This window comes from Sus scrofa, chromosome 7 (genome assembly GCF_000003025.6).
Source record: "Sus scrofa isolate TJ Tabasco breed Duroc chromosome 7, Sscrofa11.1, whole genome shotgun sequence".
Classification (NCBI taxonomy): Eukaryota; Metazoa; Chordata; class Mammalia; order Artiodactyla; family Suidae; genus Sus; species Sus scrofa.
In genome coordinates this window covers 66,775,812-66,802,164 of record NC_010449.5, presented here as the reverse complement: position 1 = coordinate 66,802,164, position 26,353 = coordinate 66,775,812, and the positions used below count along the sequence as shown (strand labels likewise).

Here is a 26,353-nt window from a genome sequence, read left to right as displayed (position 1 = left end):
AGCGCGTGGAGGGTGGGGGCGCGCAAGAGGAGAGGATCCCGAACCTCGCGTCGCTCAGAGGGGTAACTCAGGTCCCGGCTCGCGACCCGGAAGAAAGAGAGAGGAAGTAGGACAATGGGGGTCCTGGGCAGGGGGTGGGGGTGACCATCCACTCCCACTGTCCCCACCCATTATGCAGGTGAGGAGTGCAAGTTGTCATTAATAAGGCGCGCAAACCACAGCATCCCTCCTCTCCCTCTAAGGAAACACTGTTTTAACAATGTGGAGAAGTAACTGGAAGACACGAGGAAATAAATGCACGTGTTTTCTCTTTTTGTTTCCCTGGTGGCTGGAATTTGCAGAGTTCGTCCCAGTTGTGGCTGCTAATTTATTCGTTTCATCGTTCGAAAGGGGCTTACAGAGAAGGATCATCGGGGGGCACACCCATATCCCTCTAGCTGGACTACATACAGTCCCCATCTCGCAAGTTTGTCCAAGACCAATACGCCCGCCTACTAGGAGCGAGGAGAGTCCCTTCTTATAAAGAGAACAAACTCTCCATTGCACAAAAGCGGCTCCCCCCCTCCCTTCCTCCTTTGCCCATCATCCCTCCTCGATAAGCATCAAGTTCTCCAGCAGTCCAACTTGCAGTTAGCAACCCTCGCGCTGTCTGGTGTACAGAAGACTGGCAGAAAAGGGTCCCGGCCGGGAGGGGAGACTCTGCGCCCCCATTCCTGCACACGCGGGCTGGAGTCCAGGTTGCTGGAAACCGCGAGTCTGCCTGGATGGTGGTTATTTCTCTAGAGAAAAGAGGGGAGAGAGCGCGCCTGTCTTACACTTTAGGTCGGAAGTGCGCGGTGTGTGTGTGTGTGTGTGTGTGTGTGTGTGTGTGTTTGTGTGTGTGTTGAGGGGTCGGGAAAGAAAGGCACCCTCCGCTGCCCGTCATTCCCTTGCACCGGCCAAGTCCTCTCCAAGCCTCCCGGTGCATCCTTCCTCCGCCACCCCCTCCCCTTCTTCCCTCAGCTGGGCTCGCGCGGCGCAGCCGGAGCAGCCAGTGAGAGCAACATCCTGGAAAGAGGGGGGAGCACCACCGCCCCCCAAAAGGGAAAAAAGGCCCCACCCTGACACGTTTTGCTGTTTGCAAGTCCCTCGCACGCCCCCCGCACCTCCTCCTCGCGCTCGCGGCCCCCCCAGCCCGCTGTGCGCACATCAAAGCTCCTCTCCGCCGCGCACAGTGGCCGCGGCTCACTAATGGGATTGCAGGCTGGTGCCTGGCTCCGCTGCTGCCTCCGCCGCTGCTCGCGCTGCTGCTGCTGCCGCCGCCCGAGCCCCAGCCCGAGCCCCCGCCAGCCCTCACCCAAAGCCGCCGCGCCCGGGGGCCGAAGCCGCGGCGATGATCCGAATCTTTCCGGATTTCAGCGTGCAGGTGACGGCCGCGGCGGCCGGCGGGGCGGCCGCGGGGGTGCCGGCCGGCGCGGGCATGGGGAGGGCCGGCACCGCGGCCAATGGCACCCCGCAGAACGTCCAGGGCATCACCTCCTACCAGCAGCGGTGAGTAGTCCCGCCTGGGCTGGGATAGTGCCCCCGCCCTGGGGTGCTGGGGTGGGACTCACTTTGCCTCCTGTTTTATGTGTTACAATACACATGCACATCGCCAGGGCTCACTTTGCTTGCCCCTCGTTCTACAGAAAAGACAGGGGGAAAAAAATCAATTCAGATTGAAAGGCACTCCAGTGAACCGGCGTAAGTCAAATCATTCTTTGCCTTCTGCCTGGCCCCAAATCCAAAGCCTCAGCCCCGCGTAGTCAAGGAGTTACAGAGAAGTCTGAGACACCGCACAAGGTGCTTTTACAAAGTTTGGGATCCCCGTCCCTTTCAGCGGATTTTTTTCAATGCCTCTGCTTGGTGAGGACTCGCGCTGATGCGCTGATGGGCAGCCAAGGGGGCAATTGATCACCGGAGGCTGATTGATCATTTGTTTCCAAACAGAATAGGAACGATTTTCACGTGTAGCTGTAGACTTGCAATTCTACATAATAGTGTTATCATGTCACCTGTTACTACAGGGAAATACAGCATGAAATCCGAGTCTTCTCGGCGCAGTTAAGTATTCATCTTAAACGCATTATAATGCAAATGCGTAAGATTCAGAGATGCAAGTTAGGAAGCAAATTTTACAGAGTTAGGTTAGGTGGTAAGAAGGAAGTTTTAAAGTATTTCTTGTTTCCATTTTCCCCAAACGATTATACATTTAAAGAAATCATGGTTGTGACATTGAAATAGCAAACATTCTTTGATTTATTAGGAAATAAAGCAAATTTTTTTACCACTACCAACAGCCCTAGAACCCTGAAGTTTTTCCTTAAGGACAACTTGCTATGTTCCAAGATTTTATCAAAAATGTAATGTAATCCACAAAAATGTGCTGAGAAAAACTAACCATGTAGCTTGAGAGGTAAGCTTCCCATTTGTGAGGCTCAGTTTTATAGAAGATGGGAGGAAAAAAGAACACATGAAAGTGTGAAATTAAATATTTGTGTTTCCCAGATTGCACACGATTAAACATCTGAGAGATTTGCCAATGGCATTTAACTTAAAATATACACAATGCATAATTCAAATAACAGCTCCTATTTTTACCTTGTATTTCAAACTTCATTGATTTGAGAACCTTTGATTTGAACCAACAGTGTTTAAACTGAAAAGGTTAAGATAATCTATCACTGCCATATTTTGTGCCTTCTAACCAATGGCCCAGCGACCAGAGCAGATTTTGCATAACGCACTGAGTGTTTTCCAAGTTGATGCTCAGTATTGCAAATATTCTGTGGAAGACTTCATTATATGCTCTGAGTTCTGTCAGAAGTTTTAAAAAGGGAGTCTTGAAAATAACTCAAAAAGAGGTTATTCCTTGTCAAAGAGGTTTTTAAATTTAAATTATTTTAGTCTTGTTTTACTTCAGTGATTACAAGAACCTTTAACACAAAAGATCTGGGAATCTTTCAAACATAAAGGACTAGAAAAGAATTAGATTTTTCCTTTTCATGGTTCAGGTATGGGTTTTTTTGTCATTTATATAACATTTAAATGACAATAGAATCCAGCAGTCATTTTAACTAGGAAGTGCAGGCAATAGTCACAATAGTATGGTCTGTGAAGTAGGGAGTCAAGGGCCAGAAATGTCAGATGGCCTTGGGACAATTTCAGGGACCTCCGGGGAACTGCAACTAAGATATGAATTGGGTGTAAGAGGTGATCATGCATTTTCAGCCTTTAAGTTTATTCTCAGAGGGTTGGTGTCCTTCACCACATAGATTTTTCCAAGGCCAATTTCCCCACACGTCAGGAGCACCTACCTGGGGTCATAGACGATGGTACCCCATTCTGACACCGAAAGCTGCACTGATGCTTTCATCTTCAGCTTTGAATCTGGGCCACTTTATTAAGTCTTTGAATCCCACTGCAGCTCTAAAGACTAAAGCTTTAAAAACAATCAACTCTAAACTTTGGCCTTTAGGGTGTATTTTTCCTTTCTCTTTTTTATGTTCTGTCACATTGATAGAAGAGGTGCTAGCTGTGAAAATGTAGCCTTTGGTTTCATCACTCAGATATGATGGCACCTGTTACTGCCTTTAATTTTAGTTAATTTGGGGATAGGGGAGCGAGTCATGTGAGGGAAGAATATTACTGGCAAGATCTGAGGCGCAAATCCCCAAACCTCTGGCATTTTATGGGGAATGTGGGCCACCTATATGTTAGGCTGTAGTTCTGTGAAGGACAGACTTAGTTTCCACCTCAAGACCTGTTATGTTTGTTAGAGTGAATAATGACATCATTTTATCAAAAAAAATTTTTTTGCATTAAGTTCTTTTGGGGAGTCTGATGAGTGAGTGACAGGGGTGGGCAGGTATCAAGCAAAGAGTGGCCTGTTGGGTGAACACAAGCTTCTCTCATTTGTCACCTTTGGGTAGAAACACCCCAGGCTGGCTGTCCTAGAGCCAAAACTTCCAGCGGGCAATTTCCCCCCTCCTTTTCAGCCCATGTATATCTTGTACTCAACACTCTTCACTTCAGTTCATTTTTCAATCACTCTCATCTCCTACCTGTAGAGTGTACTCCAAAAAGAACTCAAACACCATCATGTAGATTAAACACCTCTGCCACGAAAACCACTTATGTTTTCCAAGTTTACAACTCTCAGCCCCACTGTACTGGAATGGGAGAACTGATTGGGACCCCTTTGCAAATCTATTTTTCTTAAGTTTAAAGTAAACTGCAAAGCCTCTCATACCACTGATATTTTCCTGGCTCTTTCATGTATTCAAAGTGGATATGCTTTGGGAGTCCTTTCTACTTTCCTGGGTGACACATGACGCACCCAAGTGTCTGCCTAAAAACCTGCCCACACTCAGCGGAGTGGGTTAGTGGAGAAAAACTCTCTGACCAGAGGCTACCCAGGCAGTGGGATTCCAGCACTGGCCCTGCACTAAGTGGCCCTTTCTCTAGGCCTGAGCTGTAAAATAAGGAGGCGGCAGGGCTAGATCCCAGAGGCCCACTGCTCCGTCGGGTCCTCGGTCCCAGGATGGGAGAGGCGTTTTATCTAACTACATTTAAACTCCCGGGGATTCATTTGTGTACCCCGGGGTCTGCAGACTTGTCTGTGCGTGAATAATGCAGATATTCCGGCTTTGAAAAGCTGCTGAGAGCGCCCTAGCCAAACGGTGCCTGTGCCGCCGCTGCGCCTGCCCACGGGCTCCAGGGGCCGCCTCGCCAGCGCACCCCCACTCTCTGTCCCCCGAGGCGTGCCCAGGACGCCGTCCCGCGCAGCCCGCTCCCGTGGCCTCCCTGTTCCTCTCTGATTCTTTCCTCTGGCTGCGATACTCGAGAGAAGGGAAGTGTTCGAAACTGCAACTGAGTGGCGTTGTTGCGCCGGCAGCCGAGCTTCCCAGTTCCCCAACGAGAGAGAGAGAGAGAGAGAGAGAGGGAGAGAGAGAGACACGGAGTGAGATACGGAGAGAGAGAGACTCGGAGGGGGAGAGAGAGAGAGCAGGGGGGTGTGTGTCCGCGTGCGAGAGAGCGCTCTGAAGCAAAGCAGCTGGAAAATGCCCAGAAATACTTTCACAGCGGTCAAGCTGGGAGCCCCCAGCGCGTCCTCCCCCTCCCCGCCCCTCCTGGCCTAGGGCCCCCGCCCCCCGCCGGGAGGGTGTGTGCCCACCTGCCACCAAGCCAGCTCTGGGTGGCGGTGGGGGGGGGGGTGAGTGCGGGGGGTGTGGCGGCGCGCGAGGGCGAGAACCCGGAGGCGGCGGGGCCCTGGGCCGGGCTGCCCAAGGGGCCGTGCGGCCGCCTCCCCCCGCCGCCGCCTCCCCCTCCTCCTCCGCCGCCGGTCGCCTGTCTCCGCGCTGGGCATGTCTCGGGATCCGGAGCGGCCCGGGCCGCGGGGGCTCTGCGGCGCATGGACGGCGGCGGCGCCGGGCGAGCAGGGGGAGGAGAAGGCGCAGGCGGCGGAGGAGGCGGCGACCTGCGGCGAGAGGCACCGGCGGCGCGAGGGGACGGCCGGCCGCCGGCAAGGCTCCGGCCCCACTACTTTTCCGTAGCCTCCCCGCCTCAGCAGCACGGCCGCCGCCGCCGCCGCCGCCACGGCCACGGCCGCCGCCCGCCGGGCCGCAGCTGAGCGCCGCGCACGCCCGCACTCACTCCCGCCACCCCACGCACACGCACACCCCCGCCCTCCCCACGCCCCCCACCCCGGGAGGGGGGAGAGAGAGGCAAAAAGTAAGAGAGGAAAAAAAATAGCAGGAAGATGGCGCCCACCAAGCCCAGCTTTCAGCAGGATCCTTCCAGGCGAGAACGGTAACACTTTTCTGTTTATTGAACCTGCCGCCGGGGCGGCTGCTCCCGCCGCCGCCGCCGCCGCCGAGGTGGCGGGGCCCGCTCCGCAGCCCGCCTCCTGGGCCGCGAGCCCGCGGGGACCTCGTCTGCGGGCTGGCGGCTCCGCGCTGGCCCGCGGTCCCCGCGCGCATTGTCCGCCCGCGGCGGCTGCGGCAGCGAGCGGGCTCTGGCGGCGGCGGCGCCAGGCTCTCGAGCGGTCGCACCTCCTCGGCTCGGCGAATGGAGTGACTCGCTGACAGGAAAAAAAAAAAAAAAAAAAAAAAAGAAAGAAAGAATGAAAAAGAAAAAAAAGAAAAGAAAAAGAAAAAAGAAAAAGAAACAAACAGAAAAGAAGGGGCTGCTGTGTGACGGGGAGCAGCGGTGCGGGTGGGGGGCCGGGGATCCCCGGGGCCGCCGCAGGTCCCTTGGCAGCTGCTCTCTAGGAAGGAATGAGGCTGGGGAGGGGGAGGGATGGCAGGCGAGAAGGGGGAGGAGGAGAAGAGGAGGAGGAGGCGGCGGCCGGGGGCGGGGAGCGCGGAGCTCGCGCCAGGCCCGGACTGTGCCGCGGAGGGGCTGTCTCCGCGCGGAGCAGCTAGGCCGGGCCGGGCCGGGCAGAGAGAGGCGCGCGGCCGCCGCCTCCCCTCCGCCTCCCGGCCGCCAAGGCTGCGCCCTCAGCCTCGGCAACTTGTGGGTCTCCTGCCCGCCTCTCCACTCCCTTGCTCCCTAAGCAAAAAAGAAAAAGAAGAAAACCCTCCAATCCAAATCAGCAAGCCAACAGCGAGATCCAAATGTGCCAACAGTTAGAGCATCTATGCCCCGTTAGTTACTGTTTGGGGATCTGTGTTTTAAAAAGTTCCTGTTGAGAATTGTATATTCAGGCTAGGAGCTCAGCCGAGCATGTCTATTTGAAGTTAGTTAAACCAAAGCCAAAGGGAAAGGGAGCTCGTATTCAAAATTTCCTTAACCGTCCTACGTGAATGGCATTGTTAGATTTCCGAGTAACTAAGCACCCCTCCACCCCACGTGGTTTTCCCTCCTGCTGTCCACCCAGCTTACTTTGTTTGGAATCCTATTTGCTATTAATTGGCAGCGTTAATGACATTAATTGCATATAGCATATTGGATTGAGCAAAGTGAATATCTCTGTCTCCGAAGAGGAAATGCTCAGTAGGAAGTATGAAATGTTACCCATTGATTCGTGAGAAAAACAAATGCGGTTGGATATACGCACCCCCGCCCCCAAGCAGCGATGTTTACTTTCCTCACAGGCTTAAGTGAACTTGAAGAGACGATGAGGGAAGTCCGCAGTTGCAGGATTTAATTGTTATTACATAGGCAGTTTTATTTTTGATACAACACAGCATTTAACCTGTAGCTTACATCAGGAGGGGGTAGGGAGGTATTCCCTTAAAAGCTTCAGCTGCACTATTGATTGTTTCCCTCATACAGTGGGGACCACAGACTTGTCAGAATTAAGGAAATAATTTTCATTAGGTCCTTAAGTGACTCATTCTAAACTCTAGATAATTTCTATATAAATCATGTACCTAAGTAAATCATACACAATCCAGTTTTTAAAGATGTTAAATGTGGGTAGCATTTAATTATCTGACAACTCATAAAGCTAAAACGAACATTTAGTCTTAGGCTTTTATGAGAATTCACATATTAAATACTTTACTCTTGTAGGTAGAAAAATAATTTCCCAGAGCATTGTGCAAGGCTTTTAATAATTACTTCTTGTTTAACATGGGCGATGAATACTTTTTGAAATCAGAAGCTTGTAAGTGATTTCCTTCCTTCCTTCTTGCCTCTTTCCCCACTTCTGCTGGTAGTAATGTATTTACTTGGGATGGCCCCAGTAATCTCTTCAGCAGAGGCCTATTTGTGTGCCATTTTGGGAATTTCTCTGAGATAGGAATCTTGAAGATAGAATTAATTTCTAGAGGAAACTTCATAGCCTGTGCATGAGCGCGTTCTTTATCACCTGTCTCCATTTGGCATTCGAAGAAGGTAAATCAAAGTGCACGATTTGTTATTCTGCTCCACTTGAGAGCTGAACTAAATAACACTTGGTCTGAAATTCTGATTGAAGTTGTAGGAGGATATACTGTATTTAATTTAATGCCCTTTAATAGCATCTTCTTGTTCAGCTCCGATGCTGTCATTTTAAAGGTTGCATCTGAGAAGGTTTAACCTGTAGGGAGAGGGAGGAGCAATAAGGAGGTAGGGGGCAGGAGACTTACAGAGGAAAGAAAGGAAGGAATTATAAACTAAATGTTTCAAACAGTAATAATCACAAACTTGGCCTGTTATCCAAACAGTTGTTTTATGCCCTGAGGGTTCACTTTGTTATTGGGGCTTTAAATACTCTTAACACTTTAAGTGTAAACATTACACGTTAGTTGATTTGGTTTTGTAATGAGAAATGGAAAGTCAGATGGCTGGGGTAGGAGGGGGTGTTTTTCAGTTGCTTGCTTCAGCCAAGTAGTCATTTCACCTTTGTGTGCACTTTGTGCCTGGACCTTGTTGGTTAGTAGTGTGATTTCTCTGAAAGTGTTGAACACAAATATGTTTATAAAAGGTGGCTTTCCATGGAAATGCTTTACGTGATGTCCTTCCATTTACTTGAAAAAATGGTTTCCAAATCATTGATTTCGTAAAGACATTTATGGCATTTATTTCTTTTCAGATATACCAGTAATCATAAACTTGTAGAGAAAAAACATATCTTTTGAATTGTCTCGTTTATTTATGACATATCCTACCTGAGTTTAATAATACGGTACAGAAGTCATTTCCTCCTCATTATGTTTATAGAGTAGATTTTGGAAAAAAACTTTTTTTGATAATGTCTTACATTGATATTTAGTATTTCTTAAATTTCTCCGACTCATACACACAGAAAGTGTCTCTTTGGAGCCTGAAAGAACAAGTTGAAAACCTTGTAAGTTTAAACTTGTTGATTAAAAAAACGACAACAACTCCAATAGGCTACAAATTATATAACACTACCACAGAATTTTTCCACTATGTGGATGTAAAAATCAAGAAAATTAGACAGAAGTGTCAAGCATGTGATATGCCCATGCTGGTTTGCAAAGCATATTCCAGTAGCACAGGGCTTTTGGTTTAAAAAGTAAAGGTGGTGGAGACTTTTTTGGAGGTAATTCTTTTTTCAGTGTAAGCTTGAACACAGAGTGATAAATGATGATATGCGTTGTCTAACGCTTGCTTATATATAAATAGCCCCACAAGATTGCTTAAATGATAATCGAAAATATGAAATAGGATGGCCTTCATATCACAAGGCCAAGGGTCTACAAATGGAAAAACTGAAATAATGAAATATTTCCAAGGCAACAGACTGTCAACAAGAACTGTAATGCATGGGCATATCATAGAACCACCAGAGAGGATATTAGATTGTATAGCTCTGGAGCCAGGAGTTATAATGACCTTTATTATGTAGGACCCTCCCACATTACAGCATCTTTTCATATTTCCAATTTCTGATTTATAAATTGAAAGACACATAGCTACTTCAAATCTGTAATGTGCCAATTACTAGATTTGATTTGTTACAATAAGCAACTTGAATCCAACATTATTTGATGCTTTTGGTTTCAAAAAAAAAGTTACATGAGTTATTTTTCAGCACCTTGTGGTATTGTGAGTAAAGTTTTGGTCCCTGTGCCTTCATATATTCTTAAAAATATGACTTTAATTTTTGACTGAAAGTTATGTGAAATTAATGTCTCTCTCAGCTGGTAAGAATTATATTGCAATTTAAATATAATCTGCAAGTGGGAACAGCTTGATATTTTTTAGCAAAATGACATTTGAATTTTCCCTGAAATTCTTCTACACAGTGGTTACTCCTGTATACAATAGATCTATTTTGTGGGCCAAAATTTCCATGAACCCCTCAACTCTTTTGCTCTGGCCCAAATCTTAGTCTGGAATCCACTGGCATGTAAAAATTGCATCTGTTTGAAATAGGACCTGATGTCCAGAGTCCTCTGCTATGTGGTAAGGTTTTCTATGACAGGGTATATATAGCTTTATATGCTTTTGTAAAGCAGCATTTTAGGGGGAGGATTTAGGCAGTGTTGCATTTATTTAGTTATTTTTTAAGCTGTTGAATTTTATGTTTTGTGAGTTATTTGCAGAGGCTATGTCACAGAGGTATCTAAATTGCTCCTGGTAATGTTCTGTATAAACTTCCTTAAGTGCTTTACTATTAATAATGACCTCAGTGTGAATCTTAGACAGTTTATTTTTGTTTTCTAATTTTTCCTGCAATTCTACTGATGCTATTTCCTATGCAAAATACCACTCACTAAACTTAAAGAAAATTAAGCACACATGGGATCAGAACAAATCCCTTTCCTGTTATGTTTATATGGCTACTTTTTCTATATCATAGCATTTCATCACTTAATTTTTAAAAAATTCTGCATTGCTCTTGGCTTAGAATCTAACTTTAAGTGTTTCATAGACATTTCTTAATTGCTTACAATGGATAAGGCTGAAACTTAGTGGAAGGATTAGCATGTTGACAATTTTAGTTGATCGTTTTATTAATTTTAAAATTTAGGTGCTACCAAAGTTGCATATAATGGAATATGTGGAACTTTAAATATTTAAATCTTTAGTATGAGTAGCTAAGAATTTGCTGCATTTATGGGAAAATTCAATTATGTTTGCTTCTCATTTAATAATGTTAGTACTTTCAAAGTAAATAGTGCCCCCCCCTTCCTCATTAAGTAGTGTACTAAAGCAGATGTAACTGAATGGTACTTTTACTGTGTGGGCCCCATTGGTGTGAATAGGATGTTTGCACTATTAAGTTTGCTAGAATCTTACATAGTTAGGATAATTTCTAGTAATAGTAGTAATGGTGCAGTGCAAAGCGGAATATGGCTTAGTAAGAGGAAAGTTACTACTGCTATATCTGAGATTACTAGGGCAGTGACAAGATTAAACAATACTTGTAGTTGTCTGTATACATGTCTAAAGTATAATGTTTTGGTGAATTGATTGGAATGCTTGCGGTCTTATGCAAAAATCATGAGAGGCAAGATGAGAATCACACATTACTGTTGTCCAAAGTGCTTCTGGGCCTTGACTGTAATTATTGATTGGTTCATTAATTCAGCTTTGTTTATCAAACCTCTGCAATGGGCCATCATTACTTGTTCCAGGAATAGTAGAGAATGGTAAACCCCGGAAGAGCAGCTACTCCAGTTGTAGATGTTTCTTAATACACAAAATATTATCAAGGACAAGAAAATACCCCTTTTTTGGAGGAGTAGGAAGTACAGAATTCATAGACTTATAAATAAATCTCTTCATCTTCTTTGACTTGTTAGCTTAGTGTTCTGAAGGGATAGATACTCAGCTTGTATAATATTGTAAAGAAAGAAACATGCTATGTAATGTAAATGAAATCAGAGAAAAATTTTTAAAATGATCTATGATGAGATTTTAAAATGAAAATAGATTATATATGATAATAATAAAGATTTATTGGCTATTATGTGTTTCATAGTGATTTTTCTCATTAGTTTCCCTACAACCCAACAAGGAAAGTGGTAACATCCCCATTTATGGATGAGAAAACAGAGGCTTATTTTTCGCAAAGGAGGTGGTAGAGTTAGAGATTTAAATCAGGTTTGTCTCCATAGAAATATACCTTTACCACAGTGTAGAGGCGCCTGCATTTTTGGATTTTCTAGAGTCAGGAATTTCTGAGTCGATGCCAGAGAGTTCCTTTGGCAGAAAGACTGTGTGTGCTATGGGTCGTGAACTAGATCTCTGCTTCTCGGTCCTTCATTAGATGTTTGGAAAGTTCAGAAATACAGCATTTATAAAGTTAGTGGAAGAATCAATATTTAAATTATTCTCACTCCACCCTTTAACATTCCAGTAGTTTTGTGGACAGGCTCCACAGCTCTCTATATTTTGGGGCAGATTTTTGTACTGAATGATTTCAGAAGCAGCATTTTGCCGTGTACATAGGCCTCTTTGGTCATAGACTGTAAGTATTCAGGGACCTCTTCCATTCATGTTTCCATGCCTCAGAGTGTGCCACAGTTTGTCTAATGACTACAGTGGAGACATTTTTATTTTGGGGTAGTTTTGCCACTGAGTGTATAGAAACAACCTCGTAGGCTTTCTGAATAACACACTTTAATACCTGACTATTTCTGGATATTGTCTTTTGCAATATATAAGGACTCTTAGAAGTTGGCTTCTTGCCAAGTTATCTGTCACTGTAATAAGAACAGCAAGCATAGTACTGTGTGCCAGGTACTATTCTAAGGGCTTTAAATATATTAATTAACTTGTTTGATTAAAAACATGTTAAAAGTGGGCCACAATAAATACATAAATGATAAGTTATCATCGAGTAGTTCTCCCCACTCCCTTCCCAGACACACACACTTGTGGTGTCTTCAAGAAGAGGAAGTCTTGGTAACATTTTAATGTCTCTTATGGCAGGCATCACAGAAGTTGCTCTGGTATGCAACAGTTCTTTGACAAAAGCTATACTTTAGGAAACTTTGTAGCATCTGACTCCTTCACTGCCCACTGTAGAATGTTTGCTAGATTTGAGGTACTAGGCAAGCATACCACATTTGTTTTTTGTTTTTTTTTTTTGTTTTTTGATTTTAGAGGTAATACTGTCAACCAAATAGCTTCTTAAAAAAAATAAGATGTGCAGTAGGAATTTCAGGCCTTGAAAATACTAGATAAGCAGCACTTGAGTATTTGGGTTGAAAGAGCTGAGTATTTTGCTTGTGTAACTTAATTAAATATTCACTTTTACATTCAGAAAATTTCTTGTTTACATAAAGAATCGGTTGCCTTGTGATCTCTTGGAAAGGGCTCATTTGGAGAGATGTTTTGCTAAAATGTTGAAGATAAAAAGCAGCAGTCAGTAGGAAATATAAGTGAAAAACATAAGGCTACAAAATTTAAAACAGGATTCAGATCATCTTAAAATAAGTTATGTCTGGTCACAGTATTTTATTATCATCAGTATGTTAATGCAGAAGTAAAGCGATCTGACTTGGGTACTGAGGTTGTATATAACATGAAAACTAAAATGTTTATCATGTATTTTGGAAAGTAGTGCTATATAGCATTTTAAGACCACTTTATGGAATCATATGTTGTATCTTGTTACTTCTGATATACTGGGGCTTCTTTCATTTGTAAAATTTATAAAAACAATTTTTTTACAATTTTTTTAATATTGGATTAAAGGTCATTGTTAGTGAATATAGCTGAAATCAATTTCCCACCCATCCCAAACTATGAATTTTCCTTTCTGCTATTGTAACACTGCAGAAAAGGATACTAGTTCTAAACTTCATTAAGAAGGGCTTTACTCAGAAAGATTGAAACATTTTGATGGGAGTAAGTGGAATTATTGAAACTATTTGCAGGACATCTCTCTCTGGTCCTAGAAAATGGCGACATCAGTGAATAAGGTATTTTAGTAACTAATGTGTATTGCACTGAGGGTGCATTTTTCCCTACAAAAATAATTTGTCCCTCAAAATCTATTTCTTAAAAGCATATACATTCTATTCATATATATGAATGGGATGACTTTTGTTTAGTGTAGGAGATTTCTTTATGCTGTACACATAGTTTATATATAAGCTGTATATATGTTCTTGTTTATAATGGAACATATATAAAATATAAACCAGATATTCCATGTTTATATATGTCTATCTGAAATGGGGAAATGTTACAAAGATATTATAAATGTCTTACTTTAGATCAAGTTAAATTTAAATATATGCAGTGGATTGGTGACTTTTTTGTTTTCCTAATGCTTTAAGGAAAAGTAGGCTCATCATTTTTTTTTGCACATTTTTATTGTTCTGTGTAAATGTAATTTGTTAATCCTGTGAAATTTGTCATAGATAAATTTGCTTGGATTATCTTGTCACCACCGTATCTGCATTCTTTTGTTCATTGCTTATTCATAATTTAACAGTCTGGCAGTGAGCCTTTTTGGGATGCTCACAAAAGATATATGACCTCTACCAGCTGCTACTATAACCTGCAGAATGCACAGCAAGACATTAGAAACGTGAGGATTCCTCTACTGATTAAAGTGCTCTTCATTTAAACAGTCTGTTCATAAGAATCTCAGGAATCTCTTGCTACCAGCAGTTTTGATTTTTTTTTTCTTCCTAACACAATTAGTTCTAACATTTGAATTTTCTTTGGTATGAATTTTTAGGATTATCCAAAGGAAGTTAATTCCTTGAATGCTGTTTCTTCTTCTAACTAAACACTTAAATATTTTATATTTGGGCATATCAAAGTTACTCATAAATGGTTTTGTTGGACAAGAAAAAATAGAGAATGGAATACTGTCTTCCATCCTAATCTTAGAAGAAAGGGCTGGATTAATCCTACTTGAATCACGCACTTTATAGTTTGTACTGTAAATATCCCATATTATGTAGTATATGGCAGACATTAAAAATAGAATGTAACTTGACATGTAACCACATCTTTAGGTTTTCATTATTCTGAGTTAGTTTAACATATGAATTCATTCTCATTCTCCCCACCCCCCTCAAGAAATCAGCAGCTCAGTTTATGAGTAATGGCTAGTTTTTGCCTCTCTTCTGTGCAGGCATATGATTACGGTTCAGAATAATTCATTGCTAATCCATGCAGTATTGGTTCATCCCATCACTCCGTTCTGCGATTAGAGCCTCAGGCCTGCTGCCTCGCTTTCTGCCCTGATTTTCTTTAACTGCAACCCTTGTTTTAATATAGTTCTGTAGTCACCAGTCTCCACTCGCCCCTCTCCATTCCTCATATATCGATTGCAGTAGATTAATATTTATTTGAAGCTATTTTTCAGACTTTGTGAAAAATGTGTTCATTTCTTACTGTGAATCTTCACCTAAAGGGAAGGCGTAGGACTCAGGTATGAAACTCTTCTTACAGAGTAAAAAGATTGCTTTTCCAACCTACATTCTTTGCTTTGGTTAATGCTTGTTCCTTATACACAGATCAGAAAGTTTAATTTTCTTGAAGAAAATTTTAGGCAGATGAAACTACAGTATTGACAGTTTACCTTTAGTTTGTAACTGCTTTAAAATGGCTTTCTGCATTTTGGAAGTACATTCTGCAGCCAGTATGATCACCACAATATACATTGATCAGCTTGTATTGAATATTTCCAGAAAGGGCCACAAAGCTATCATTTTCCTTAACATCAAAATTTGCCAATTTTAGCAGAAGGTCATCTAACAGATTTTTAAAAGACTTTGTTTCAGATCTCAGTAGTCCTGTGTTCCTTTTAATAATTACTTTCGTCTCATTGTAGCCGTGTGTTTGAAAGTGTAGGTCAATGAGGATGATTGCATTCAGAATTTCATGATCTGTGTAGTGGAACAAATTGAAAGCAAAGCCTGTATCAATCACTGTGAAGGGAGGGTTAATTGTTACCGCTTCTCAAGCCTCTGGACAGATAAACCAGTAATGAAATACTTATTGCTCTGATATGTGAATGCTAAAGGATGAAACAATGGAAACAGAAGCAGTCTTCAGAGATAACCAAAAGGGCAAAGAAAAAAGAATAAACTGGATGAAAGTGTGGAACTGTGTACTGCATTTGCTCTCTTAAAAGTAATATTGTTTTTACTACCCATCTTTTTTCTGGCAGGTTAGGACAGTGGCTAAAGCCAAATGAGAATAGAAATGGAAAACTAACTCTCTTTCTGTAAAAAAAAAAAAAAAAAGGTACTTCTATGCATTATATGAACTCTGTATCTTATGAAAATAATGTTTGAATTACTATTTAAGATTTCCTCATTTTAAAAAACTAATGATGCTGCATATATTAAATATTATACATGTGTAAATGGCTTAAATTCTGAAGTTTTTTAAAAGGATTATTTTATCTTTGAAGAGATTTTGGAATTATTGGTCCATTGTAAACCAAAGCATAGAGGAAACTGTGAAATACACAAAGAAATAGTAAAATCAGAATTAGTGTTGCAAAGAAATCATGAGATAAGAGTAAACACAGTTAACTATTTCTTCCATATGAACTTAACATTTAAACATCTGTTAGTTACTTATATGTTGAAATATATGCAAAAATATTTAGCCAAATTGAAGTCTTAGGCCCATGACAATCATCTCAACACAGTGGGTAGTTCTGAAAATTAATGAGAATGATAATACTGTAAAGACTGTTCCAGAGTTTGCCCAAATTCATTATCTAAGACTCTTGTTAAGAACATCTCAAAGAATTTTAACCAGGAAAATATATTAATGGTTCAAAAGCATTTTCAAAACCGTGAATTATAAAAGTATAATGGAATTATATATGCAAGAGTTATAGTTAGCAACAGAGATAGCAGAAGACATTATGAAGGCATATTTTTCCGTAACCCATACTGCTCTTGCACATGGTTTCATCCATAGGGTTTAATCTCATACATTGTTTTTTATTTTTAAGACAAGGGTTTGGGATCATTTAAAAAGTAAAATGGGTTTCTTTCCATTAATATAGGGTAGCTTATAGCTATAAAAAGTTAGGTATGTCTTTTAGCAGTTATTTCCTATTTGATAAAAACAACTACTAACAAGATAGAACATTATTAGGAAAAAGAAAGAACTGTCTCACATCTTTGAGTTTATCTTAAGAATGTTAAGAATTTCTCAAGGCCCAGTTTCTGTGTAGTATGAAGGTAGCTGCATAGCAACTTAGCTAAATGATTTGGAGCATAGCCCTTTTTTAATGACAGTGCCACCATCCTCTTGCTAATGTGGTTTTATATGTTGTAAAAGATAACTATCATAGGAATGTTATAACATCCCTGGATCAGAATATTTAAACTGCTGTTCACATATGCTAGGGCGTAAGTCAGTAGAGAGCCCTAAAAGTCAAGATGCACCTAGAGGTGTCAGTTTTTGTGTACAATAAAGGGCAGGCAAAAAGCAGAAAGGGTTCCATTACTCAATAATAAATGTGTCCTTAAGACACGAGCCCATGGTTATATAACTTGTCAGGGCAATGCATTATGAATTATCATTGGTTACTTGCTTGTTGGGTACTAGTAGAACAGCAGGTATGGCATAAATCCTGGTCACCAGTGTCAGTCTTCCATTATCTTAATAGGAAGTTGTATTCTAGACTGGTCTGTTTAGAGGCTGTTTCTTCATCTGTATTAACTTGCTAACATTTCCCTCCAGCTACAAAATTATGTGACTACACGATTTGACTCACATGGATATATGATGCAAAATAATAAGTAGAGGTATTTGTGGATTTTTTAATGGCATTAACATTGACAGATGTTCTTTATTTAGAAAACTATTGAAGTTTTTAGATCAAAAGTGATGCTTGTTAAGCAGGTTTCAGTCAATGAAATATAGGATACTTAAGTATTTTTATTCTATGAAAACATCTTTGAAAATAAACTTTTTGCAAGAATGTCTGAAAGGACATTGCTGTGGAAGCAGTAGGCTATATTAACATATTTTGAAGTGACATATTATGCACATGACTAAATGAAGCACTAAACAAAAATACTGAAAGTGTTCAGTGATAAATACATTTGTTGGTTAAATTCTATCAAGAGAGTAGAGCAACTCTGGAAATATTTGAAAACCAGATGATATACCATAAAGAAGGAAGTTAATGTAATATTTGATGGACAGATGAGTGCCTAGGGGAATAACTAATCTCTGAAAAATTTTGCGTGTTCCTAAAACATTTATAGAAGAATAAATTTCTATAGTGAGATTCTTGACCAAACTATAATAATTATTTATTTCTTTTTAACCTAGCTTTTCAAAGGAGCGTTCTTCTAATTCTCCTCCTTACTTGAACAGCTGAACTGACTTTGTATTTGTAGTGTAGACAGATTTAAATACTTTTGATTGGATAACATTTCTTCTAATAGATTAACAACTTTTCAAATAGATGTATCTCTAATTTATTGTTTCCTTTGATATTAGGAATTAATAATAATATTAATGATATCAGTAGATATCCAAGCAGATAATTAACTTCTTGCTTAATTTTTATAAGCATAGATTATATATACCTGTATTCTGTATATGATCTGTAGATGAGTATTTTATCCCTTAAACCTATTTTATGATTGTCAGTGGTAATATAACAGCACAGATGAAAATATTTTCCCTAAAAACACTGTTCCTCAAAAGGTAATTTTCCATTTTCCTACTGTGAAAACACTTAGGAAAAGAAAAAAAAAAGTATGGTATGGTGTAGACTGGACTTCTGTAGTAACTCCTTTCTCTCCCTCTTCACTCATCAAAACCCTATTTTCTCAAAGCTATTTTTTTCTAGGCGTTAGGAGATAATCTGATTAGAATAAGTTATAGTTAGGAGTAAAGCTTATTTTCATTTTTTAAAAGGAACTGATAATAAACAACACATTTTAAATTAACAGAACACAGAGAATCTTTAGTCTGTTCTGTCTTGTCTTTCCTCATCACACGTGTATAACTTCTGAAAATTTAACATCTCATCATGATATTGTTTTAGAAATAATATGTTAATTTGATTACATTGTTGCGTTTAAAAATAGGTAAATGTCATGAGCTGAGTTAAACACATATATTGTACACGTTTTTTTCCTTGGTAACCAATTTTTTCTGTCTAGTTAAAAAGTTTCTCACTGAAAGAGCTAGTACCAAGAGAAGAGATTTAGAATTGGGTGGTATGTTGTAGATACCAAAGTTGGAAAGGTCCACTTAGTGCTGACATAGAATTTAAATATGAAATTTATAGATGGTTATAGTGTTCTTTGTAGAAAGGAACCCATGACAGATGTTTAGATTTGGGTCAAACCAATCCTCAATAGACTTAATAAGATCCATCCCATACCCACTTCTTCTGAAGTTCATTTGCCAAGTCTTGTTCCCAGGGTGGACATTACCATCTAGCTATATCTTACTGTTATTCTCTTGTCAGCAGTATCTGTTGTGTACATGGTCTCAAAGGCTTTTGATAGGTCCTGATCTCCTAACTTAAGCAGGAATTTTTAACCCATGGTCCATCAGTGTTATAGCAGTAGGTGAATGGGGTTCAAGGGATCTGAGAATATCCTGAAGTGGCATATTCATACATTTTCATCACTTACTCAAGGGGGTATATTTTCTCTGAAAATCTGTCAAGAATTTTGAAGAGTCTGAGATTTTACTCTATTTGCAGGCTAATATGTTTCCCTGGCACAGTTTAATGTGTGCTGGTAGAAGATGCAAGTCCTTCTTTCAGAGATGAAAAAAAGGTGTAATACAGCATTGACAGTAGCCAGGGTCTTTCTTTCAGAGATGAAAAATAGGTGTAATACAGCATTGACAGTAGCCAGGGTATCAGCATTTAATTTTCTGAGCCTCATTTCCTACCTGGGTGATACCTGCACATGCAATAGCATGTGTTACAAGAGGAACGCCAATCTTAGAGAACCTAAATCTTTTAGAGATGTCCTCCCTTTCCTCTGGAGGGAGAAACACTAGCTCTATCTTCCAAGACTGTTCTCTAAGCTAACTTGAGTAGATAGTTTGGAACAAAGAACAGTTAGTACCTTGCCTGCAAGATGTGTAGGAATGCAAGAGGCTCATATAGACTTGTCTCTTAACAATCTGAACCACTATTATGGGGATTTTTTTTTTTTTTGTCTTTTGTCTTTTTTGTTGTTGTTGTTGTTGTTGTTATTGTTGCTATTTCTTGGGCCGCTCCTGCGGCATATGGAGGTTCCCAGGCTAGGGGTTGAATCGGAGCCGAAGCCACCGGCCTACGCCAGAGCCACAGCAACGCGGGATCCGAGCCGCATTTGCAACCTACACCACAGCTCACGGCAACGCCGGATCGTTAACCCACTGAGCAAGGGCAGGGACCGAACCCGCAACCTCATGGTTCCTAGTCGGATTCGTTAACCACTGCGCCACGACGGGAACTCCTATTATGGGGATTTTTATAGAAGGGATGAGAGAACCTAAGGCTGAAATAGTCCTATCGTTTAGAGATTCTTTGAGCTTGATGCAAAAGGAAGTCAATGATTTGAAGAGAAAATGACCAAGTTCCAAATATGTAATCTTTCTAAAATTGCATATGATCCAGTACCTCAAGCTCATGTAGGTTTAGTGGATTCAGTAATGGATGGATCCTTATGATGTTAATACATTCATGTTCTCATGACATACTGTATCATGGTTGATATCTGTCCTCTTTTGTAAGCATGCTCTCTTTCTGGTTTGCTCTGTTTATCCATAAATTTTAATGTGCTGAGAGTTCACTTTGTGCCTTTGCATTATATCATTTAAGTTTATCCACTCAGTAGGATAGTTTCTGTCAACATCTCCAATTTATAGATAAGGTCATGGTAAAGAGTTGAAACTGGGCTTAAACTTTAGTCTGTACTGACTAACTGTATGGTAGACATGACATCCTTTTACCATACTAGCTTCTTTGTGACTCTTATAGATTTATTTTCTATTTTCAATCTTTACTCTGGGGCTTCTCCCTTTTCTCATATCATCTTCCTTCATCACCATGTTTTTCTCTTGTCTATACCACCTCATATGGGCCCAGCTAATGCTTAAGACCCCATCTTATATATTGCCTTTAAAACTTTCTAGGGAGTTGTATATGTTGGGTCTTTTTGCATCCCAAATTATACTAAATCATAACCTTTCTTATGTTCTGATTTCATAGTAACCATGTCTGTAAAGCTCATGATTACACTTGCAGCATAAACAGATCAACCAGGTTTGTAGATCGCACCTAGAATTATGCTAAGGTATTACTTCTTTTACTTTTATTGAAGTATAATTGCTGTGGTATATAGATTATAGATGTACAATATAGTGATTCACAATTTATAAGTTTATACTTCATATATAATTTTTAAAAAGTATTGATTATATTCCCTGTGTTGTAAGTATATCCTTGTAGCTTGCTTGCTTCCTTATTTATTTATTTATTTATTTTGTTTTTAGGGCTGCATGTGCAGCATATGGAAGTTCCCAGGCTAGAGGTCAAATCGCAGCTGCAGCTGCTGGTCTACACCACAGCCACAGCAATGTGGGATCCAAGCCACATCTGTGATCTGTACCGCAGCTCACAGTAATGCTGGATCCTTAAGCCATTGAGCAAGGCCAGGGATTGAACCTGTGTCTTCATGGATACTAGTCGGATTCATTTCCACTGCACCACAACAGGAACTCCCTTTATTTATTTATTTTTAAAATGTTTATTTATTTATTGAGATACAGTTGATTCACAATGTTGTGTTAGTTTCAGGTGTACAGCACAGTGATTCAGTTATACATATATACATATATGTATACATATGTATACTTTTAAAATATTCCTTTCCCTTCTAGGTTATTACAAAATATTGAGTATATTTCCCTGGGCTGTATAGTAGGTCCTTGTTGGTTATCTATTTTGTATAGTGTTATGTGTATATGTTAATACCAAACTTCTAATTTATCCCTACCTCCCCTTTTCCCCTTTTGCACCTATAAGTTTGTTTTCTATGTCTGTCGGTCTATTTCTGTTTTGTAAATAAGTTCATTTATATTGTGTTTTTTTTAGATTCCACATATAAGCAATATCACATGAAATTTGTTTTTGTCTGGCTTCACTTAGAAAGATAATCTCTAGGTCCATCCATGTTGCTGCAAATGGCTTTATTTCATTCTTTTTATGGCTAAGCAGTGTTCCATTGTGTGTATATATATATATATATATGTACCACATCTTATCCATTCATCTGTTGATAGACATTTAGGTTGTTTCCATATCTTGGTTATTGTGAATAGTGCCACTGTGAACATAGGGGCGCATACATATGTCTTTTGAAATTATAGTTTTATCTGGATATTTGCCCAGGAGTAGGATTGTGGGATCATATGATAACTCAATTTTTTAGTTTTTAAAGGAATCTCCATATTGTTCTTCATAGTGGCTGTACCAATTTACATCCCCACTTACAGTGTAAGAGGGTTCCTTTACTCCACACCCTCTCCACCATTTATTATTTGTAGACTTTTAATGATAGCTATTCCGATTGGTGTGAGGTGATACCTAACTGTAGTTTTGATTTGCATTTCTTTTAATAATTAGCAATGTTGAGCATTTTTTCATGTGCCCGTTGGCCATCTGTATGTCTTATTTGGAGAAATGTCTGTTTAGATCTTCTACCCATTTTTTGATTGGGTTGTTTGGGAGTTTTTTTTCTCTTTATCTGTATGTGCTATTTGTATGTTTTGGAAATTAATCCTCTAGCAGTTGCTTTGTTTGCAAATATTTTATCCCATTCTGTGGGTTTTCTTTTTGTTTTGTTTACGGTTTCCTTTGCTGTGTAGAAGTTTTAAGTTTGATTAGTTCTCATTTGTTTATTTTTGTTTTTATTTTCATTATGCTAGGAAATGAATCCAAAAAGATATTCCTGTAATTTATGTCATTCACTTGTGAATAGATTTATATTTTGCAAGTTATGGTGTCACAGGTCATAATATATTCCTAACTTTTGCATAGCATGGCACTTTGGTATGCACCATAATTTGCTGATGTATCTCACAAAATAACCCTTGGCCTCTGGTCAATTCATATCCAACTCTAAATTAGACAATGTTTACTCTAATCAGTGCCCAATGACATGGTACTTTTCTTTCCCCCTTTCTAGTCTTTAGCCCAATTTTTATGCCAATAGGATTTACTAATACCATTCTAATATAATTTAATGTAAATTAATTATCAGAACATGGTCCAATAACTAATGAGACTACTCAGTCCCAAATATTCTCTATTGGCTACAGTCCATAATTATTCTCTGCACTTGGAATGTTTACATAAATGCCAATCAAATATCTGGAGATCATGCTAAAATATCAAACAGGAAGATGCTTGTGAGGAGATGACAGTAGGATATAGAAATTCACTATCTGTTGACAAGAAGATCATAGTTTATCATCAAAAGCTATTGTTAAAATTCTAAATATCCATAACCAATATAGAGGACTGTTAATGAAAATAATGGATGATGAAGAAATAAATTATAGTTTCTTCTGTACTTGTCTTTCCACATAGATTGTGACTGTTTTGGAGGGAAGAACTTAGGTTCCTTTATTTTGTAATGCCCAGTGGTGAAACACATTCCTGGAATAGAGTTAGTGAATGAGGAAATGAATGAATTCCAGTCCTAAATATGCCTATTTCATATTTACATTTCATTCCTCCAAATACCCATATCCACCAGAAATATACAGCTACCCTTTGTATACCCCATGGTCACTGATCTAGAAAACATATTATTAGGGAAATTAAGCATTTTATAATTATAAGATTTTTACCAATGCTTAGAAATTTCTAGTGTGTTCTGGGTTTCAGAGCTGAATGATTTACATTATCTGTTCTGAATTCCCTGCAGATTATGCCCCTGTAATTCTACAGAGAGTAGTTTTTGGCTCAAGATGTGTTAGGACCCTCTATTAAGCAAGGAACCAAGAAAATCAATTAGAACCAAATATACCATCGATAGTTTCTTTACCTCCAAATGATAATACCAATAGATGAATTCTGGAGCAATGGAATATTTCCAATTAGAATCATATTAAACCTATTTTATAGTCAATTATAGTTCCATAAAACTTGAATTCCATTAATTCCATATTTCACAAAACTGTACCTATAATAATTTAGGTTGATTAGACCAAAATTAAAAAATTCAATCATGTAAAATAGAACAGGTTACAAAGAAAGCTGACATTTTTCTAGGGATCTCTTCTCTATTAGCATAGTTCAGCCATCACATGGCCATGTGTACATAGTACCTATGACAAAAATCTTTGCACAGAAGTTCACATATAAGGATACCCTGAAAAACTATGATTAATGTAGCTTTTTAACTATGATTTATTAATAGTGGTGAAGATTGTTGCTTTCATATAAACCAATAGAGGGATAAAATTTGATAAACTTACTTGCACTTAATATATATAAAGAAATTAAATAATTAATGACTCTAGGGAAAGAATGGATCAGTAGTTCAAATATACTTATTCCTTTCTCTCTTTACTCTGGAACATTGCTCACTTTCTCCAAAGTTTATTATCTGTAGTCACTAAATTTTGTCTTTAGTGCTTATCAGTCATATTCAGATATATTGATGTATATCTTGAGTAATTTTAGGAATAAAATTCACAAATTTAATGATGTATAGGTAAAGAAGCACATCTAATTCCCTGAAACTGAAATAATGTCTGACTTGTTGATGTATACAGCTAAATAGTATGTCCATACACCCACCTACACCCCCTATCCAGATAGAAACAGAGCTCTGCCTTATAACACATTTACAAATTCTATTCATTGTTAATCATGAAAACTCAGTCTAATGGGCACCAGCTTTCTCTTTGCCCAATGAGAGCACTGAGTTCCAGAAACAGATATAACTATGCAGGGCTGTTTGGTGTCCAGTGTGTGGTTGCTTTTATTTATTTTGTCTAGATCTACACTGGCTTCCCACGTCCAGATAAAAGTGGTTTTCTGTATCCAATATCTATTTAGAAAGATTGCTCTCTTTTTGAAAAACCCAGGCCATCTCTAGACTGTACTTTTCTACCTGGAAAATTTGAGCAACTACATATATGTCCTACCATTTTAATAATAATATTTTAATAATAACTGCCCATTGCATTATTTTGTGTCAGACACAGTGATTAAGCTCTTTAGCATGTACTTTCTCAGCATTTGAATTGGTTAATTTGTAACTCATCTTTGATACCTTTAAGCATGGCTCATTATAAGCATTTATTATCTATTCCAGGTATTTATTTTACATTTGCAACATCTCTTAGAAATTATGAAAGCTGCAAAAATTTCAGTTTTGTTTGAGTCACTCCTTTATCCTTCTGTCTCTCTTTGGAGAATGTATACTTCTTAATCCTAAATTTGGTGGTAAAATCACAGTAAGCATTATAAGCTCGTGAAGTACTCATTTTCTCTGCATTTTATAGGCTAGGAAATTTTGTAGCCTAAATGTAGAAACCGTAGCTTTTGAATCATTGCTGTTCCGCTCACTGCTCATTGTAGGAAAGCTTCAGTGTAGTTTTCACCTTTGATCACTCTTTCCACACTCCTTTATCTCAGACTCACTCTGTATTTCCTTAAGTATATTTCATCAATTCCCTTAAAGTTGGGCCTTTCCATTTTCAAGTGCCACCTAAAGGTTTATTTATCTTTTTGAACAAAACCTGGGACTTCTCTTCTCTACTTGGACTTCTTGTTGTCTTATAAATTCTTTAAACTGAAAGTTCTCCTCCCCTACAAATAACCAAATGCTTCTGAGAGTGTTAATATCCTCTTCCTTACCCCATGCACCTACCTTGAGCTTCACATTTTTTCAGCCAACTATGGTCACTTTCCTTGTATCCTCCACACTGGAAGTGACCTACTACCAATAGACACTATCAGTCTTAGCCTCCATAATCTCTTGGCAGCATTTGACACTTCTGATCACTCCTTCCTTTCTGCGACACTTTGTTCCCTAGACTTGCAAGATGCCATGCTTTTCTGGTATTCCTCCCAGCTCTCTTTATTATTCAGGGCTCTGACCTGGTTTCTACTCACCTCATTCTCTATGCCCTATAGGAGTTTGTCATTCATGCCCATGGCTCATAAAAGGAAATAAAGATGCTGACAACCCTATGCTTGTTCATTTTGACCAGTATCTCTCCTGATCTCTAAACCTTTATACACAGCTGTCTATTGGCCATAGCCATTCAGATGTCACTTGGGGACCTCAAAATTGAAGGGATGCAATACTTAATTGCACAGTGCTTGGAACACAGTATGTGCTCAGTATGTTATATGTCACATGGGTCAGTGGTAAATAAATACATGGGCATGAAAATTAGCCCCAGAACAGGTCAGGACAATGTGTTGATGGTACTACTGCTGTCTTGTTCTCTCATACTGTTGGCAGATATATTTCTGTTCCTTGACCATTGAAATCTGGCCTTTCTAATCTTTCCTTTGACCTCCTGTTTCTGAACACACTACTTATTTTGGTTGATTCTTAAACTTGTTTACCTGTGCCTTTATGTTTCTGTTCCTAAACTTTTGCTTTGCTTCTAATTCTCCAGAAAACACAAATCCTTTATTTCTAGATCTAGCCTTACTTTTTTTTTTTTTTTTTTTTTTCGCTGCCTCTGCAGCATGTGGAAGTTTCTCAGGCCAGGAATCAAACCTGTGCCAGAGCTGTGGCGACACTGGATCTTGAACCTGCTGGCCATAAGGGAACTTCCTGGCCTGACTCTTGACAGGAGATATCCAGTAATTTAATAGGTGTGTATGTGGTGCGTGTATGTGTGTGTGTGTGTACGTGTACATACTTACTTGCATGTTTTAACTGTAAATAAAGAGTCCAAAGATAAGTAGTGACCTTGAGACTATTAATATTAAGTTTGG

The 26,353-nt window shown here is 39.7% G+C and overlaps 1 protein-coding gene across 1 annotated transcript in view; it reads left to right on the top strand.

Annotated features, from left to right (window-relative positions):
• Positions 1,345 to 26,353, top strand: part of NPAS3 (neuronal PAS domain protein 3) — an 875,835-nt gene continuing 850,826 nt past the window's right edge. The window contains 1 exon segment of the mRNA XM_021099860.1: positions 1,345 to 1,530. Within this exon segment, the coding sequence (XP_020955519.1) occupies positions 1,373 to 1,530 (158 nt within the window). The 5' untranslated portion in view covers positions 1,345 to 1,372.